General features: G+C 34.8%; 1 protein-coding gene across 3 annotated transcripts in view; it reads left to right on the forward strand.

Moving 5' to 3' along the window:
• The window catches only part of LOC113065154 (metabotropic glutamate receptor 7), a 168,673-nt gene that overhangs the window by 63,473 nt on the left and 87,325 nt on the right, over nucleotides 1-17,875 (forward strand). For all 3 annotated transcript variants that reach the window (XM_026236376.1, XM_026236375.1, XM_026236377.1), the window contains exon 3: nucleotides 17,619-17,754. In XM_026236376.1, the coding sequence (XP_026092161.1) occupies nucleotides 17,619-17,754 (136 nt within the window). The remainder of the gene's footprint in view (nucleotides 1-17,618; nucleotides 17,755-17,875) is intronic.

Raw genomic sequence — 17,875 nt, forward strand, 5'->3', positions numbered from 1 at the left:
TTTCTTCGTATTACACAAAATATTCCAGCAGGTGGCAAAAAAGAGTTTATATATGTTATGTCTTAAATCAACGAACGCACTTATTACAAAAACTGATCTGACTTTATTAAAATGTGTGCATAAATGCATGTTCAGATGAACAAAGCACAAGGTTTTCTTGCCTAATTATTCTTGCCTAAATCAGACAGTTTGTATATTATATATTCACATTCATAAATCGGGGATTAAACGTGGAGTTCTGTATGCTAAATATCAAAACAAGCGTATGTGATCAGTGCCTATATAACTGCTAAATGGCAGACTAACCCAGTTTACCCTCATTCATTTAGTTCACGAACGAGATAAGCTATGTACCAGTTCATTTCATTCACGAACGACATGTATCCGTTCTTTCAACTCATTCACGAACGACATGTGTGCCAGTTCAGTCATTTCATTCACGAACGATAAGATCTCTAGATCTCGTACAGACTCAGACTGAAGGGCGTATTCGTTCTCTAAATTGATCAAATCACATGCTCAGTCACATCTCATACTCGAGTGGCTCGAGTTTGAGTAACTCTTTGACAGGATGAAACAGTTCAGTTACCCGGTTCACCGAGCTGCGCATGCGCTACTAATAGCGCCGCGCTGCCTTGGAGGGAGGAACTTCAGTGAACGAGAAATATGAATCAGTGGATTACGTGAACGAGAACGATTCGTTCACCTAAAAGATTCGTTCACGACACATCACTAGTATGGGCTCAGACCTGAACCTTCATGGAATCAATGATTTGCCTCCCTGAACCTTCTCCTATCTCAACCACTGTATCGACAGAGGTATTGAACAGTTTGAAAGATGAAAGATTTTTATCCTAAAAATCTTACATCTTAAGAAAATATTCCTCCCCCATTAAGAGATAGCAGGGCAGCTTCTTTTCAAACTGCTGCCACAAATGCATCGCTATTCCCCCAAGAGGGGAACGCACTTATGCAAACGCTGTCTACAAACTTGGGTAAATGTTGAAATACTCACATCTCCCTCAGTAGTCCCGCGAATGCATCACAATGAGCACAGCAGAGCGCACCCATTTTCTTTGAGAGCTGAACACGCTTGCTCTTCATTACACACACCCACAGAAAGCGAGCCATGTGGACTGCAGGTATCAGCGCAAAACCTCTGGCGAGAAACATGCACTCTTAAATGTTGTACACTTTAAACAAAGAAGTCAATGAAGTTGAATAAGACGATAACGTGTTCTCCCGGCACCTGTTTATACTATAGTCACACTATTAGTGACATAATGGGCCTTCGCCGGCCAATGTGTTGTTGGTGTTTTACAATGTATGCTTCAGACATGGGTCACAATGAGGCATTCCCCATAGGGACCCCTAGAGGACGCAGTTTGAAGTTCCCTTGAAAGGAACCTTTATTGTTAAATGTTCTTAAACCATCCATGCTGATAAAGAACCTTTATTTAAAAAAGTGTAGCAAGACACTGAATCATTGAAAGACTGAAAGCTTTAGAAACCATAGAGGACAATCGAAAGAGGTTGTGACATTTGACGACACTGAGAACCGCCAATAAAAACAGCTTAATTCATGCCCGAGGAGAATGTTAGTGTGTCCTAAAATGACTAAGAAACCTTCTTTGCGAGACAAAAACAATTTGAAGAAGACATGTGATATAAACATGCTTTTGCTGAAGGATTGCAGCAGCAGCAAAGTGAGCCTCGTTGATTCGGTGACATAAAATTTGCTCACGGATGGGATCCAGGGAGATTTTATAACTGTCACCGGAGGATTTTCAGTGATGCAGATAAATATTAATGTCTGTTTCCCTCACAAGCTGCTGAACAACTACTGTGGCTTCCAGAGGGATGCATTATCAGAGAGCCAAATCCAAAGTACTGATTAGAATAGGTTCACATAGATTTAATTTTAGATGACTTTCAATTGTTAATCTTCAAAACCACTTATTATGAGATATTTTTTAAATATACCATCAACTTATTATCAAGAACAAGTGCCAGTATTACGTTTGACTTCCTTAATATGATAGAATATAATAGGCACCGGTAATTGACATTTTCCCAAAAGTGAGATTATTTTTCCATAGGCTTAAGATGCGAGACAGTAAGAATGCAATTCGACATAATGGTTTCTTGCAGTGGCATGCCTGCCATTCAAATGGCTGAGTTTTTTTAGATTTTGACGAACTTGGTTGACGGGGTGTGCAATTGTATTATCAGGCATTCCTGGAGGTAAAATTAGATCATGTTTTGTCAAACAAATATGTATTTTTGTTACAGTTCATAGTTTTTTTTTTTTTTTCTTAATATGTTGAATTGCTTTGATATTGAATTGCTGGGTGTTTGACACATTTATCATAGTGAATGAAGAAAATATCATGGATGCATGGAAGTCAGAATGATATATAAAGATTTTCCACCATTAAGACATCAATCTGTTTGTCAACTACATAAAAACTAAATCAAAATTTTTTCGTTCGCAAATTGAACATTTCCTTGACATCTTTTCAATGGTCTCATCTACATTGTTATTTTTTTCCAAGTAACACAAAGACACGTCTGAATAACAAGAGTAAAGAGCATTGCTTGCATTGCTACTCAATTGCATGAAGTTGAAATCTGCTCAATTTTGTCGTATTGCCAAAAGCCACAGTAATTTGTAACGCTGTGCATTTATTTGAATGCTCTTTCTATATTCATTTAGCTCCTGATTCAATAAAGGAATTATGCAAGCTAGGTAATAGTGTACATGACAGCAAAAAAAACCTGCAGAATGCAATTTGTAAGCAGGTTTTGAGTGCATGTTAATTCTACAATAATACATTAGAACTGTAATGATACAATTAAATTCATCGTCTGTTTTCCTTACATTATTGTGAAATAGAGTGCCTACATCTGTATCTTTAAATTAGCTTAATTTGCATATGTAGAAAGTTTGTTAGAATGGAGCGTTTCAGTGGCCTCATTATTCTTGCCATTTCAAAATTTTGGGGGATAAGTGTGATGCCGAAGATACAGCATTTGCGATATTCACAAAAACCTATGGGACAATTCTTATTTTAAGTATTTATTTATTTATTAGTTTATTTTTAATGATGATGTGTTTGTGCACTGTTTTATTGTTAAAATGGCAATTGTGAACCAGGCTGGAGACAGCAAATGTAATTTTTTTAAATTATTATTATTTATTTATTGCATTGTAATGCATTTTCACTTTTTCAATAGCATAACATGTCCTTTTTAACGATGAATTGTGGATTATTATTTTTTTTTTCTTAAGATGTAATTTTGTTACAATCCTTGAGGTCATTGCACACTGAGTCCGAAATTCCATCTGATATTTTGCAAAATTAAAAAATAAATATGACCTCACGTTATGTCAATCACGTTTACACACTGCCTCCAAAACATTTGTCGGTCATACAAAAATTTGGATCTGGTTCCATTTTTTTTTTCTTTTTCACATCAGTGGCATGCATTTTGAGAGTTGGTTTGACAGTTCAGAGTCACCATACAAGCGAACACCAAAATCCAGAATGGCGATTGTCAAGTTCATCCACTTCGTCTCACAGCACAAAGCACTGTATATAGATCCTTGCACACTGAGTTCACATAAATTGGTGGTGTTCTTTTTAATATGGGGCTCTAGTATTGCTAGCAAAAGTATCAAACTGAGCCACTGAAATCCTGAGGTAAACTTTAAATTGCCCTGGATAATCCCGCTGCTCCTTAATGAGGAGGGAGAACTCTCTATATCTCAGGATTGGATGGACCCAATATTTCCTTTTGTTTTTTAAGAAGCAAGAGGACAACACAATCATCCTCACTGCTTAAAGACTCCATTTAGTGCTATTTGGCTAAGTTTTTTCACAACTGATTATTAACCAAAAAATTCACGCAAACATTTTGAACTCAGTGTGCAGAGACATTCACAGATACCAAAATGAAAATGTATCAATTTACCCACCCAAGATGTAGATGAGTTTGTTCCTTCGTCAGATTTGAGAAAATGTATTATTTCATTGCTTTGTTCACCAATAGATCCTCTCCAGTGAATGCTTGCTGTCACTTTTAATTAAATCACTATGAATTTTAAGTAACACTTTAGACTACAACTCGCAACATACTGTGTAAGTAAACATAATTTGCAGTATACATTTTTGTATTTATAGTGTAATAAAGGGGTAATAAAGGGGTAATAACCTGAAATTAAGGGATAATAACCTGTAAAATGTGAAATTATTTCTGCTGTAATTATTTTGAAACTAAGGGGTGCCTATTTTAATATTACATGGTATTTATGACTAAATTTGCAGGCGATTCAGCAAAAGTTTACTGTGTACTTTTTTATAGCCTACACATATAAAACACGCTGGTCATTTTTTAATCTTAACGCTCAGTTGAGACTGTTGGGTTGGGAAGCTGACTTGATTTAACCAAATTTGGGTTGATATCAGTAATTAGTAACCAAACGGGGCTGGGTTAGGGATGTGGAGGACATGAAAGAGAGCATGCAGCAAGTCACTCGAGTCCAAATGCGAATGATTCTGTGTGTAACTAAATCTGTGTGCTGTGTTTAAAATGGGAATATGTGTGGAAAATAGGAGAAAGCTAATCAAAGGGCAGACAAGGGACAATTTTGAAACGGTCTGGAGTGTGTTTGTTTAAAACTGGAGCAGTGAATGTGGAGGGTGGGAACTGGAAACAGCGGCAATGCTGCTGGAGATGATCGAGTCAGCGTTTTTGGCGCTCATGAATATGTGTCGAAAATACAAGAAAACGAATCGAATCAAAGAGGAAAGAGATTTTTTTTAATAGCAGAAACTCATTAACTCATTTCACTACGTCCAGTTTTATTGTTCAGTCTTCTCCATCATGTATCTTTTAATAATATAATGGTTAAAAATACATAGGCCTACAACAAAATATCAATATAAAATGATATACAACAAAGTATATTGTCTTTCTAGATCAATCCCAAATATAAGATTGTTGTTTAGGCCTTATATACCACGTAATATTAGAATAGGTAGCCCTAGTTTAAAAATACAAATGATGATTAATTATACAGGTTGTTATATCTTTATTCCCCAAACATAGCATATCATTCCTCTATACCTACATGGAGGTACTGAATAGGTACACTATAATTACAAAAATTATGATGTAAGTTCAGTTTACTTAAGCAGTTTTCGCAGGTTGCATATTTGGTTGTTACCTCCTTATTACCCAAACATTGTTCCCTTATACCTACACATACGTTCTTTATAGTTACAATATAATTACAGTAAACATACACCATAAATTCAGTATACTTATGTTGTTCATTGCAGGTTGTAATCTAAAGCATTAACTAATTTTATTTGACAGAAATACGATCTACATTTTTGTACATACATTAAGACTATTTTGCGTTTCTATTAAATAAGACTATGCACCTTGATGCAAGATGCCTGAACGAAGTTAGATTGGCCTGAGGATCATGTCTGGCATTGTTCCGGTGTGTAAATATAGATAGTTTGCAAAGTCTACAGACTATGTCGTAACAAATTGCCTTTGTTGAGGCACAGTTTGCTCGCAACTGTTTTCTAGGTCAGCATGGTGAATGGAAAGTCTAGACCATGTATTACTGAACAAAGCAAGAGCGTCAGAAAGTTTTGAGAGAAGAGCCGAAGAGGATAATTTGTGCTGGTCGTAATGAAGATACCAGAACTGCAACCTCTTAAGACAGAAGACAAAAGCATGATGAAAGATCTCAGTTTATCTGCCGGCAGCCTCGCAATGATTCGCCTTTGTTACATATTCAATAGAGATTAATTGCTGGCCCATGAAAACAACTTTAACCTAAAGCCACAAATCAGCATAACACGCTACGCGAGGCCATCTTAGAGAGTGAGATGTCTTACTTCGCCGTCTTACCAATATAAACAAATGAGAAACAGTAGAGCAGTTTTATTGGATTTGCGCCGACTCATGCCATGGATATTGAGTTTCTCATAAGGCCGTATGATGGAGAGCATTGAGCGGCACATAGAATTGCCCTGCCAATTTTTTAATTACAACCTTGAAGTTGCGAGTTCGCTACTGCAGCTGGATCACTCAAGCTTGCCAGAGTTTAGGCCACATCTCAAGGCTGACCTTGTAAGTTCTGGCAGTCCGTATGTAATTTTTAGATTTAGCAGGTCTGGGATGAAGTCGTATTTCAGGCCATTCCTCTGGCCAGGGAATAGACAAGAATTAACTTTTAAATAATTACCTAGATCAATATTTTGTCATTTATAACACTGATAGATTTTAGCCGTTCATCCTTGGAGTGCCATCAGCAGGGTAGAGAGCCAAGATGGGCAGTAACTGGAGTTCTGTATGAGACCGGTGTCTAATATCCTCAAAGCCCACACACTCCTTTAGACGGAACTTCATCACGGATCACGGATCACAGATAATTTGGTCTTTATACGAATTTTTGTAAGAGTTTAACCGTATTAAAGTAAACAAAACTTATTTAAAATGTAAATATTGTGGGGCTTTTTTAATTATTATTAAGTGTATTTATTTGATTAATTTGTAGCAAAATACTGCTAAATTGTGTAGAATTTGATTGGATGTAGATCCTTTAACATAATCAACAATTTAAAAATATATATATTTTACTCATATTAATTTGCAAGATTGTATGATTGGTTGCTTATTTATTCGCATTTAGTATTGTTTTCCCCCCGTACAGAAACTCCACTTGTTGTTTAGTTTTCTTCTCAAGTTACCATGATTTTAAATGTTAGCTGGTAAGCATTGTTTAAGTGTTTCAGACTGGAAACCGGACATAGCTGAGATTAATCGAGCGAAAGGCTCACCATAACACAGCCATGAACAGCCTGAAATAAGAGAAATGTCAGTGCAGACCAGACCACAGCGATACAATCAGTGGGAAATGGGCTTTTTTGAGGGATTAGAGTGAGATCAATGCGTGTAAGTGAAATCCAGTCGCTCGCTCGCCAGCTTCATTCATGAAGTAGATTAGCTCTCATTTTTGGGGCTTAATCTCCTCAATTTGTTACTATCACACAGATATGCTTATTAACTTTGTCAGTCATCCATCTCACAAAATAGTGTTTATATGCTGGATTATGTTCCTCAAAGATCCATTACACAAATACATGCTCTTGGATCCCATGGAAAAAGAAGATTAACTGGAATGTTCACTCGAAAATAATTACAACTTTTGTCATTTACTCTTCCTCATCTTGTTTTAAACCTGTATGGCTTCTTTGACTTTGGGATTATTTGATTTAATCAAATTTAATAAATAAGTAAATAAAAAGTAAATAAATAAATAGTTTCTGCTGAAAATGAACTCAATTCAAATGGAATACAATTATTTTGATAAGATATTAAGCATTAATATTTCCTAAAATTGTGTCATATTTTATTTATTTTTTTGAGGGAGGGGTGGGGGTTACATAGATATATATCAGGACTTTGTTTCCTGAAACCTTAACGCTACGTCATTCGTAAATTATAGCTTAAGTTATAGCTTTGCGTTAATACGTGTTTCCTGAAATGTTCTTAGTATACATTGTGTAAATCACTTGTTCGTAAAGTTAGTTAGCTATACCTTATCGGTCACCGCCATTTTTCAAGTACGACATGTTCTTGGAACAACATTATTATTAAAAATATAGACTTAATCCAATCCCTAGCTCTAAACCTAACCCTACCCATAAATTATTCCTAAAATCAGTGGGAAATGATAGTTGATTAACAAGGGTGTAGAAGCACCAACCCTGATTTTAAGCCTAAGTTATATCTCAATTCTGATTGGTTGATTGGAATGTTGTTCCAGGATCAACAAGGATGTTGATCCAGGAACATGTTGCACTTGGTGAAATCACACTCGCCATAGCCTATTGCTGTTCACAGCTCACTCCGCTAGTGGCCACCACTGCGCAAAAAGCTCTTCACATTTCAGTCGATACGATTGTAAATATAACCAAATAAATATTTTACAATTCTAAAGTTTTAATACACCCAGTGTTCAATTAGTGTTCTATTAATTTACTTTATTTTCTTTTTAATGCAAAGAATAAAACTGTCATTATACTGATGGTTGTCAGTTTTTACATTATAATATACAAAGGCACATTGGCTGGTAAACCAATAGGCAGCAGATACTTAGGAGTCTGTTTAAAGGGAATGAATGTGAAAAGGGGTGTAACGATGAGTCAGAGACGTTCAGATCCATGTGCAGTACTTTATTAACAGAGTGGTCAAACAGGCAATGATCAGATAACAGGGTCAGTTATGCAGGGGACATCCAAAATCAGAAACAGTACCAGCCAAAGGTCGGGGCAGGTGGCAGAGAATCAAAGTCAGTATACACAATCCAAAGTCAAACACGAAAAGACCAAACACTTGAAAAACCCTTGGAAATGCCCGATGTGAGTGTGGATGAGTGCTACTTTTATAATGTCACTTATAGGAAACAGGTGTGGTTCAATAATGAGTTCCTAGGCAGGGGTTTATGGGAAATGAAGTCCAGGGTGTACTGTGTCGTGTGAAAGCCAGATCATGACAGGGAGTTTGGACAGCAAATAGTTATCCTAAATCAAAGATGGCTGCATCCGCATATCCAGCTAGTGTATGTGCATAACATGTTTCGTAACTGTCTCAGAATATCTACCTTGTCAAAAGATAAAATAAAATGTAAATAAAATAAAATAGAAATTCAGCTGCTGGATGCTTTCTATTTTATGCTGTGGGGAGTTTTCTGGAGGTGGTTGGAGATGGATATGGGCTGAATAAGACCTCGGTGTGGTGGTGCGTTCACTCAGTCAAAAACATCTTGCACAGTCACGCTACTGATTATACCGTCTATATGCCTTTCGCCAGGCGCAAAGTGATGGAGGACATCAAGACTTCCATGCCATTGCGGGTCTCCACTGAGTAATTTCCCTTGTGGATGGGACACTTATATCCATCGCCAACCCATCAGTGCTTGACCAGCCCTTCATGATATATATGAACATGATAATATGAATTACCCTTTCAAAATCATGCGAAGCCAATTAATGTAGCTGGTTAAGGTAGAATATCTTTGGCTGTGAGATTGCAGGTTCGAACACTTGCAAAATTATACATAAATATTGTACATACATAAATACACAGACACACACGTGTGTATGTGTTTGATATCCTAGGTTGCATTTAGTTTGAAATGTAAATTATTTTGAAATTTGAAATGCAGTGATGCAATTTCAAATATTTTTAAGCGCTTCTTTATAATGAACTTCACTTTCTCAATACTTGACCCGCTCTATAACGCAGTGAAAGAGCTCCTGTAGTGAACAATCGTTTCTTGAGCCATTGATATCGACCTATTCAGCACCACTGCAATGGACAGCACCTGCTAACATCGCACACATGAAGGTTTACCTTAAGCGACATCCTTAGGTATAGTTCGGGGAACACACCTAGGAAAAGTATACGCCTAGTTAAGGTTTATTTTTAGAGTCTTCATAGCACGCCAAGAGACAACGCTATCAGGAAATGCAGCCCTGGTTAGTGAGTTCATGCTTAAAGGGGGGGTGAAATGCTATTTAATGCATACTGAGTTTTTTACACTGTTAAAGTTGGATTCCCATGCTAAACATGGACAAAGTTTCAAAAATTAAGTTGTACGTTTGAAGGAGTATTTCTGTTCCAAAAATACTCCTTCCGGTTTGTCACAAGTTTCGGAAAGTTTTTTTTTTTAGAGTATGGGTCTGTGTGACGTTAGATGGAGCGGAATTTCCTTATATGGGTCCTAAGGCACTTCTGCCGGAAGAGCGCGTGCTCCCGTATAGCAGAGCACTGAGAGCAGAGACATTCACTGATCAGAGCGAGAGCATCGCGAAATGTCACAAAAGAAGTGTATTTTTAGTTGCCAGGGCAAGACAACCCTGCACAGATTACCAAAAAAAAAAAAAAAAAAAAACAGCATTAAGGGACCAGTGGATGGAGTTTATTTTTACAGAGCATCAACGGAGTTGTGCAAGTGTTTTTGTTTGTTCCCTGCATTTCGAAGATGCTTGTTTTACAAACAAGGCCCAGTTTGACGACGGATTTGCACATTGTTTATTTCTTAAGGATGATGCAATCCCAACGAAAAAGGGTCGCGATCGTGTGTTGGAAACGCAGGCGGTGAATAAAACTGCTTCAAATATCTCTGCCTCCTTGTTAGTGCATCCCCTCCCATGCCGGAGACCCGGGTTCGAGCCCCGCTCGGAGCGAGTCGTTGCTGATGCTGCTCTCGTTCAGTTTCAGCCTCGGGATCTGATTCTGGATCATAAATAAATGCTGAATCTGACTGTAAGCCATGGTTTGTTCTGGATGATGTTTTTTCCTCACGGTAATGTCTCAGCTTCCAAACGCTCTCAACGCAAAAGCCTAGTGGCGCTCGTGATTCTTTAGCTCCGCCCACACATCACGCCTCCAGCCGGTCGTGTTTTTCCGGGAAAAACCGGTACAGACTATCTTTCTCTTATGAATATAATAAAACTAAAGACTTTTTGGAGTTATGAAGGATGCAGTACTACTCTATAGGTACTCAAGATTAACAGGATATTGAGTGAAAACGAGCATTTCACCCCCCCTTCAAAACAAGAAAATATATCGGCCAGCATTGTCAAAAAAATAAAAAATAAAAATAAAATAAGATAATATATATATATATATATATATATATATATATATATATATATATATATATATATATATATAATTTTTTTTTTCTGGAAAACAATTATTCTTTCTTGTGATTATTTAATTATTAATTATTTTCTTTCTTCTTGATATGTTGTTGTTTTAAGCAAAAATTTGCTTAATTTTGATATGTCTTGTCTTCTGAAAAACAAAATGCCAGTGGTTTAATAAAAGTAATCTTTTTTATCCTTTTTTAATTAAAGATACTTTTCTGATCATGTTTTCTGATAATTCCTAATTAAAGATATATCATACCCCTTTGTTTGTTTATGCAAAAACTCATTAATGTTTATGCAATTTTAAGTCTTGTTTTCTGTAAAATGTATAAAAATCATAAAAACATGCCAATGTGGTCTGAAAAATAAACTTGAAAAAAAAATTATATATATATTTTTCTGAAAAATGCAAGTCATTTGGCTTTTCAAGTAAATTATTATTATTATTATTATTATTATTATTATTATTATTATTATTGTTATTAATTAATTTATTTATTTATTTAGTACTGGAAACAAAAGAAAAGTCCCGAGCACTAAATGCACTGCTTGCGCTGCACATCATTTCAGCGGTGAATCCACCTGCTTCCGAGCGTCTGATTGCGTCGTCGTTTGGCTGTTTGATTTAAACAGTGCTCTCCACAATCATGTAGCATAAATTACCCCCTAATGACAAGAAGTGTCTCGAATCTCAAACATGTATTTCTCTGAGTGTCTCTGATGGCTGTTGAAGCTCCGTGATGAAAAGACGAGGCATCAACAATCTCCAAAGAGCCAATTACCAGAGGCTGCTCATCAAAACACCGTTCTCCACATCCTCTCTGAGAGACGGCATGCATGGTTTAGGCTTTAGCATGGCGGTATGGAACAAATCAGGAAATATGTTGATGTTAACTGATTTGTCTTACATTTATGCTCAGGAAGAACAGAAAACAGTGCGTTATTAATTAATGTATGTTAATTTTAAGTTTAGTTTATGTTTTTGTAGTTATTACATTTGTCATATAGAAATATTTATATGTACTTTTTTTTTTACTTCTCTTTTAGTTGTTTTAGTACTTGTTTTAGTACTTAGTTGCTTTCTTGAATTATTTCAGTTAGTCAAGGCGAGATTATTCTTTTCTAAAAGTGGATGAAAGTGGGTGTTCTTTGAGAAAGTCATTTCATCTTGAGGTTTGTCCTGGATTACGCTGGTCATTTGAAATGGGATCCAGGTCAAGCCGCTGCAGTCTGTTAGAGCCGGGCTTCAGAAGCGACGACTGACATCCGATTGAGAAATGTCAGAGTCCTGCTATTAAACCTGGCTTTACTATATCGGATCTGTTCACTTTGATCTCTTTGAGCTTGTTCTGTCAGCAGCACTTTAATTTAAGGTGAGCTCTGAACTGAGAGCAAGCAGAGGTTTACCTGAAAAAAAAAGACTATTATAACCCAATGAGGCTATATTGGTTTATTCAGCAACATTAGACAGTTAGCCATTGTAGATGTTGCATGTTTTAAATTAACTGACGAAACATTGGACAGTGATTATTATAATCTTAAGCTTGTTTTTAGTCATGACTTGAAATGCTTAACATTTAACTCCGACAAAACACTTTTTTTTTTTTTTTTTTTTACACACCAACAGAATACAATATACATGTGTTAAATACATGTAATAATTAGTAATAATAATTTTAACCAACTGTTATTATTATTATTATTATTATTATTATTATTATTATTATTATTATTATTATTATTATTATAAGTAATATATTAATATTATCATATTATAATAAAAACATTAAATACATTTTTGTTTTTTCATTTAAGTTATTTTAGTACTTCAGCTTTCACTTATTTTAGTTTACATTATTATTATTATTATTATTATTATTATTATTATTATTATTATTATTATTATTATTATTAAATAAATTGTATTAATAATAGTGCTACTATTAATAGCATTTGATCATTCATTATATTTATTATTTTCAATATTATTATGATTATTATTATTGTTACTTAAATTGTATAACTACTACTACTACTACTACTACTACTATTAATAACATTTAATCATTTATGATATGCATTTATTATTATTATTATTATTATTATTATTATTATTATTATTATAAGTAATAAACATTTTTGTTTAGTTTTCATTTTATTTTTTTCATTTCAGATATTTTAGTACTTCAGCTTTAACTTATTTTAGTTTACATTATTATTATTATTATTATTATTATTATTATTATTATTATTATTATTATTATTATTATTATTACTATTATTAAATTGATTTTATTTATACTAGTGCTACTATTAATAGCATTTGATCATTCATTATATTTATTATTTTCAATATTATTATGATTATTATTAGTTACTTAAATTGTATTACTACTACTACTACTACTACTACTACTACTATTAATAACATTTAATCATTTATGATATGCATTTATTATTATTATTATTATTATTATTATTATTATTATTATTATTATTATTATTATTATTATTATTATTATTATAGTACTTCAGGTTACACTTATTTATTTCAGTTAGCTGCCAAAGAAACATTTTGCATTTAACATTTTCATCAAATATTTATTATGTTAGCTTTATTTCAGTTACTGAAAATGATGATGATGATGATGATGATGATGATGATGATGACGATGTATTCTTAATAAATGAATATACTACTACTACTACTACTACTACTACTGGTATAATAATAATAATAATAATAATAATAATAATAATAATAATAATAATAATAATAATAAGCTTTAAGCCATTGAAGAGGCTTTTTAAAGGCTTGGAATTTACTACAATTAAAGGGTTTCCCTTGGCATGACTATATAATATATATATATATATATATATATATATATATATATATATATATATATATATATATATATATATATATATATATTAGTTATTACTACTGTAGCTTACACACATTTTACCATGTTTAAAACATTACACAGTATTCTACAGTAGTTTTTCCTCTCCAGCATCAGCACATGCAATGTTACTGATCAAATGTAGAGCTTGAATGCACTGTGCAGTAAATCACTTTAAATTCAAGCATATTCCACACGTACAGTACATACATGTAAGACATTTGAATTCAGGGTTCGATAGAGTTTGTGTGTAGTAACCGGAATGTGAGTTTGAAACTCCCCAAAGGGAAATTTTTGAACTAAATTTAGTGACAAGTATTCGGCAAAGGTTGAAAAAAGGATACACACTTTAAAATATCTTGACTCAGAAGAATGACAGCATCGGCTGGATTACATTTCCCAGATTTCACAGCATGCTCTCTGGGGAAAATACAGTCTGTATCCGCTTTAGTGATTCATGGAGCATACATTGGAAGCATGCACTGTGTATTTTCCGAGGCATGTTGGGATTGAAACTCGTGGCTAAGAGGGATTTAATTATAAATGGTGTCTGAAGGGCCTGTCCATGTCAGTTTACCACGACTCCTGCCACTTGGTGACATGCTTCTGGAAGATCCTAATGAGTCAGTTAACATTAGTTGACAGATCAATTAAATAAGATTAACTCAACTCGAAAGGCCGGAAAGGTTCTGATTCTGGACTTCCTCTCAAGGTGTAGTGGTTTAATCTAATGGCACAGTACAGCAGGAACCAGTAGTTGGCAGTTGTTGTAATCTAACTGATTGTAGTACAATATTACTCATTTAAATCCAATTAAATTGTGTTTTTGGGATTAAATGTGTTATTCATGGAGAACTGCTGAATTTGTAAAATGATTCATGATTTCATGATTCACACGAACCGATTTGCAAAACCATAAATCATATTTTATGATAAAGATATCTTGTTTTACTTAAGTTGTACAATTTTAGTCTTAAGTAATGTAATGAGGTATAAAAGGCAGGGAAATGTTAAATAAAGCGTTGATTGTACAGAATCACATCACAAGACCGTTAAAGTCTGATTCATGAACAAACAACTCTTATTAGCTGCTGCTCTGAATCAATCAGTCCTTCAAAGAGATTCATATCAGTTAGTTTGAATCACACACAAGGCGTTTCTCAATGTCAAGGATACTTCCTTGGCAGGACTGATCCTTCCAAGTCACTTCCTTCAGAGGCTAGGTGAGACTCCTCTTTAGCATTCGGAGAACACGTAAATGGAACAGGCTAGCAAGTGCACGTAATTGCGTCATTACGTCAGTGAAAAGGTCAATTTGAATAACGCTGTGAATGGTATCATTAAATTACTTTGGACAACTTAACTAGTTATTTATAAAAGAAATGCCGATGACGCAACCAAGTTAACGTGTTAAATGACAGGTCCGGTTCAGTTAACCATTTGTATTTGTATAATTTACAATATCAATACGGTAGTAATTTGTACTGGCATTTAAACGTTAAACTTTACTTATATTTACTACAGTTATAACAAATGTTTGGTAACGTAAATAAAAACCGTTAACGCTCCGATTTCGCTACCGTTTGACATTTTTGAATTTTTGAACAAGATAGCAAAGCTGCGCGCATAGGATTGTGGGTGATTTTATAGCGCGAAGAGCGTGAAGGATTCCGAGGATCCTCGACATTGGAACAGTTCTTCGACGGATGTCGATGACGTAGCATCCTCGAAATACTGGCTTCCGGGGATCCTTCCTTGACATTGAGAAACACCAACAGAATCTGTCCTTATTCTATTTCATGATTCACATCAAATGATTTGCAAAACAAAGAAAAGTAACCTTGTTTTACATGACATATAAGTAAGAATTAATGTAATGAGTTAAAAAGCAGGGGAAAAAAAAATATATAAATACAGAAAATAATCATTTCGCAAAATGAAAAAAAAATCTGATTCATGAAAAAATGACTCATGTGGGAGTCTACTTTTAATCAGTTCAGTTAAAAAACAACAACAACATATCTATCTATCCATCCATCCATCCATCACTGTCTGAAAAGAAACGAAGTCTGATTCATGAACAAATGAAAAATCAGTTTGAATCAATCCAAAGAATCAGCAACTGAATCGGTCTTTTTCAAGATTCTTTTTTATGATTCCCACGAACTGTTTGAAAAGCCCTCAGGGGTGCAAGGGTGATTTCTGTGAGTAAACCAGTATATTGGAAACAGCATTAGCATGTGAGCATGTGTTCTTGTACCTGTGTAACAGCACATTTGAATCATCGCAATAAACCGCCACTGTTCTGACCTTCATTCTGCTCCATGGGATTCATCGATCTCAGAATGGCAGAACAGTATGAGCTTCCCCAGTGAATATTCCTGATAATGGGACAAACTCCCATGGCTAAGTCCACTATGCAGTGAGCAGGGACACAAGAGCACGGTTGTGATATTGCAACGAGACAAACGGGGAGGGATGCCAAGTTTAGAGCCACTCTTTCCTGAAGAGCCAGCGTATTGAAGTGACTGCCTCGGGTTTACATCATCAGCCTGTCCTTTTTTATCACATTTTCAATCTTCTGATGCCACGCTCATAAAAGCTCCTCTCCAGGGCTGTGGGTAGAGACTCAGGTATCGACACTGACCGTCTAATAAATCACCAGAGAGATTTGGAGTCGTCATCAACCTGCAAACTATAAAAAGAGGAAGCTGTATTTCACTTTCGCTTACATCTTTACCAAACAGCGCTGAATTTTGTTGTTCCTAAGCGTGTCTGTCACATAGAATCTTGAATGGGAGAAGGTTTTGGAAATGGGTTGGTATAAGAGAATGGCATATTTCATTTCTATCTCAAAAACCTGCAGCTGATGGATTTTGACTAATCCTAACACTCTTCCCTTGAAAATGCAGTTCAGGTCTTCCCTATTTGATATTCATTACACATGTGCAGGAAAGAAATTCTTCAAGCTCAGGGGTTGTGAATAGACATCAAACCAATTTATAAATCTAAAACTCATTGTGGCATTCTGGAAAGGACGGTTTTAGAAATTAGCAATAGAGAATGTTCTGTGTAGTAGGTTATTTTTAAGTTGTTATTTGGGTTATAGTTGTTATATAGGTTATTTTTATGTAAAAAAATAATAATAAATAAATCTAAGCCATTAGAACATGTTTTGTATAGGATGTCTTTAGTTTGTAACAAACAAACCAGCATGAATAAATAAATAAATAAAATAAGGGAAAGTTCGTTTTGAAAGGAAGAATGGTTGGACAAACAAACAAACAAACAAAAAAACCAGCATAAATAAATAAATAAATAAATAAGGGATAGTTCGTTTTGAAAGGAAGAATGGTTGGACAAACAAACAAACAAAAAAAACAGCATAAATAAATAAATAAGGGAAAGTTCGTTTTGAAAAGAAGAATGGATGGACAAACAAACAAACAAAAAAAAACTGCATAAATAAATAAATAAATAAATAAATAAGGGAAAGTTCGTTTTGAAAGGAAGAATGGTTGGACAAACAAACAAACAAAAAAACAGCATAAATAAATAAATAAATAAGGGAAAGTTCGTTTTGAAAGGAAGAATGGTTTTTACAAACAAAAAAAATCAACATAAATAAATAAATAAAATAATAAATAAATAAAATAAAATAAGGGAAATATTGTTTTGAAAAGAAGAATGGATGGACAAACAAATAAACAAACACCTCACCAAAATGTCCTGTGAGGGTTTATGATGACAAAAATAACCCCCCAAAATATAACCAACGTTCTTTGGAGGTTGTCTTGAGTTGGTCCCAGAAAACTCCCAACAACATTCTAGAAAAGTTATTTGTTGGATTCAAAAAGTGAATGTTTCCCAGAAGGTTACTATTTGCAAACACATCCAAACAAGAACTTTATGCTAACGTTAGGTGGAAAGTTCTTCACTCACGGGTCTCTTTCTGCTCCTTCTGTAGGTGGACTCTGCATCGCTCAGTCCCTGAAGATCCCTCACGACCACAAGCAGGCTGATTTTGACAAGATCATCCGACAGCTGCTGGACACCCCTCGGGCCCGGGCCGTCATTATTTTCGCTTACGACGAAGACATTCGGTAAGCTGTTGACAGCATTGCCAGAAGAGGAAGAGGAAGTGGAAATTACAAGATAGAGCTACAATAAACGTAATTCTCAGGCAATGAATTGCTCCCTTTTGAGCTTTAAAAATAACAACAG

This window comes from Carassius auratus, chromosome 47 (assembly GCF_003368295.1).
Source record: "Carassius auratus strain Wakin chromosome 47, ASM336829v1, whole genome shotgun sequence".
Taxonomy (NCBI): Eukaryota; Metazoa; Chordata; class Actinopteri; order Cypriniformes; family Cyprinidae; genus Carassius; species Carassius auratus.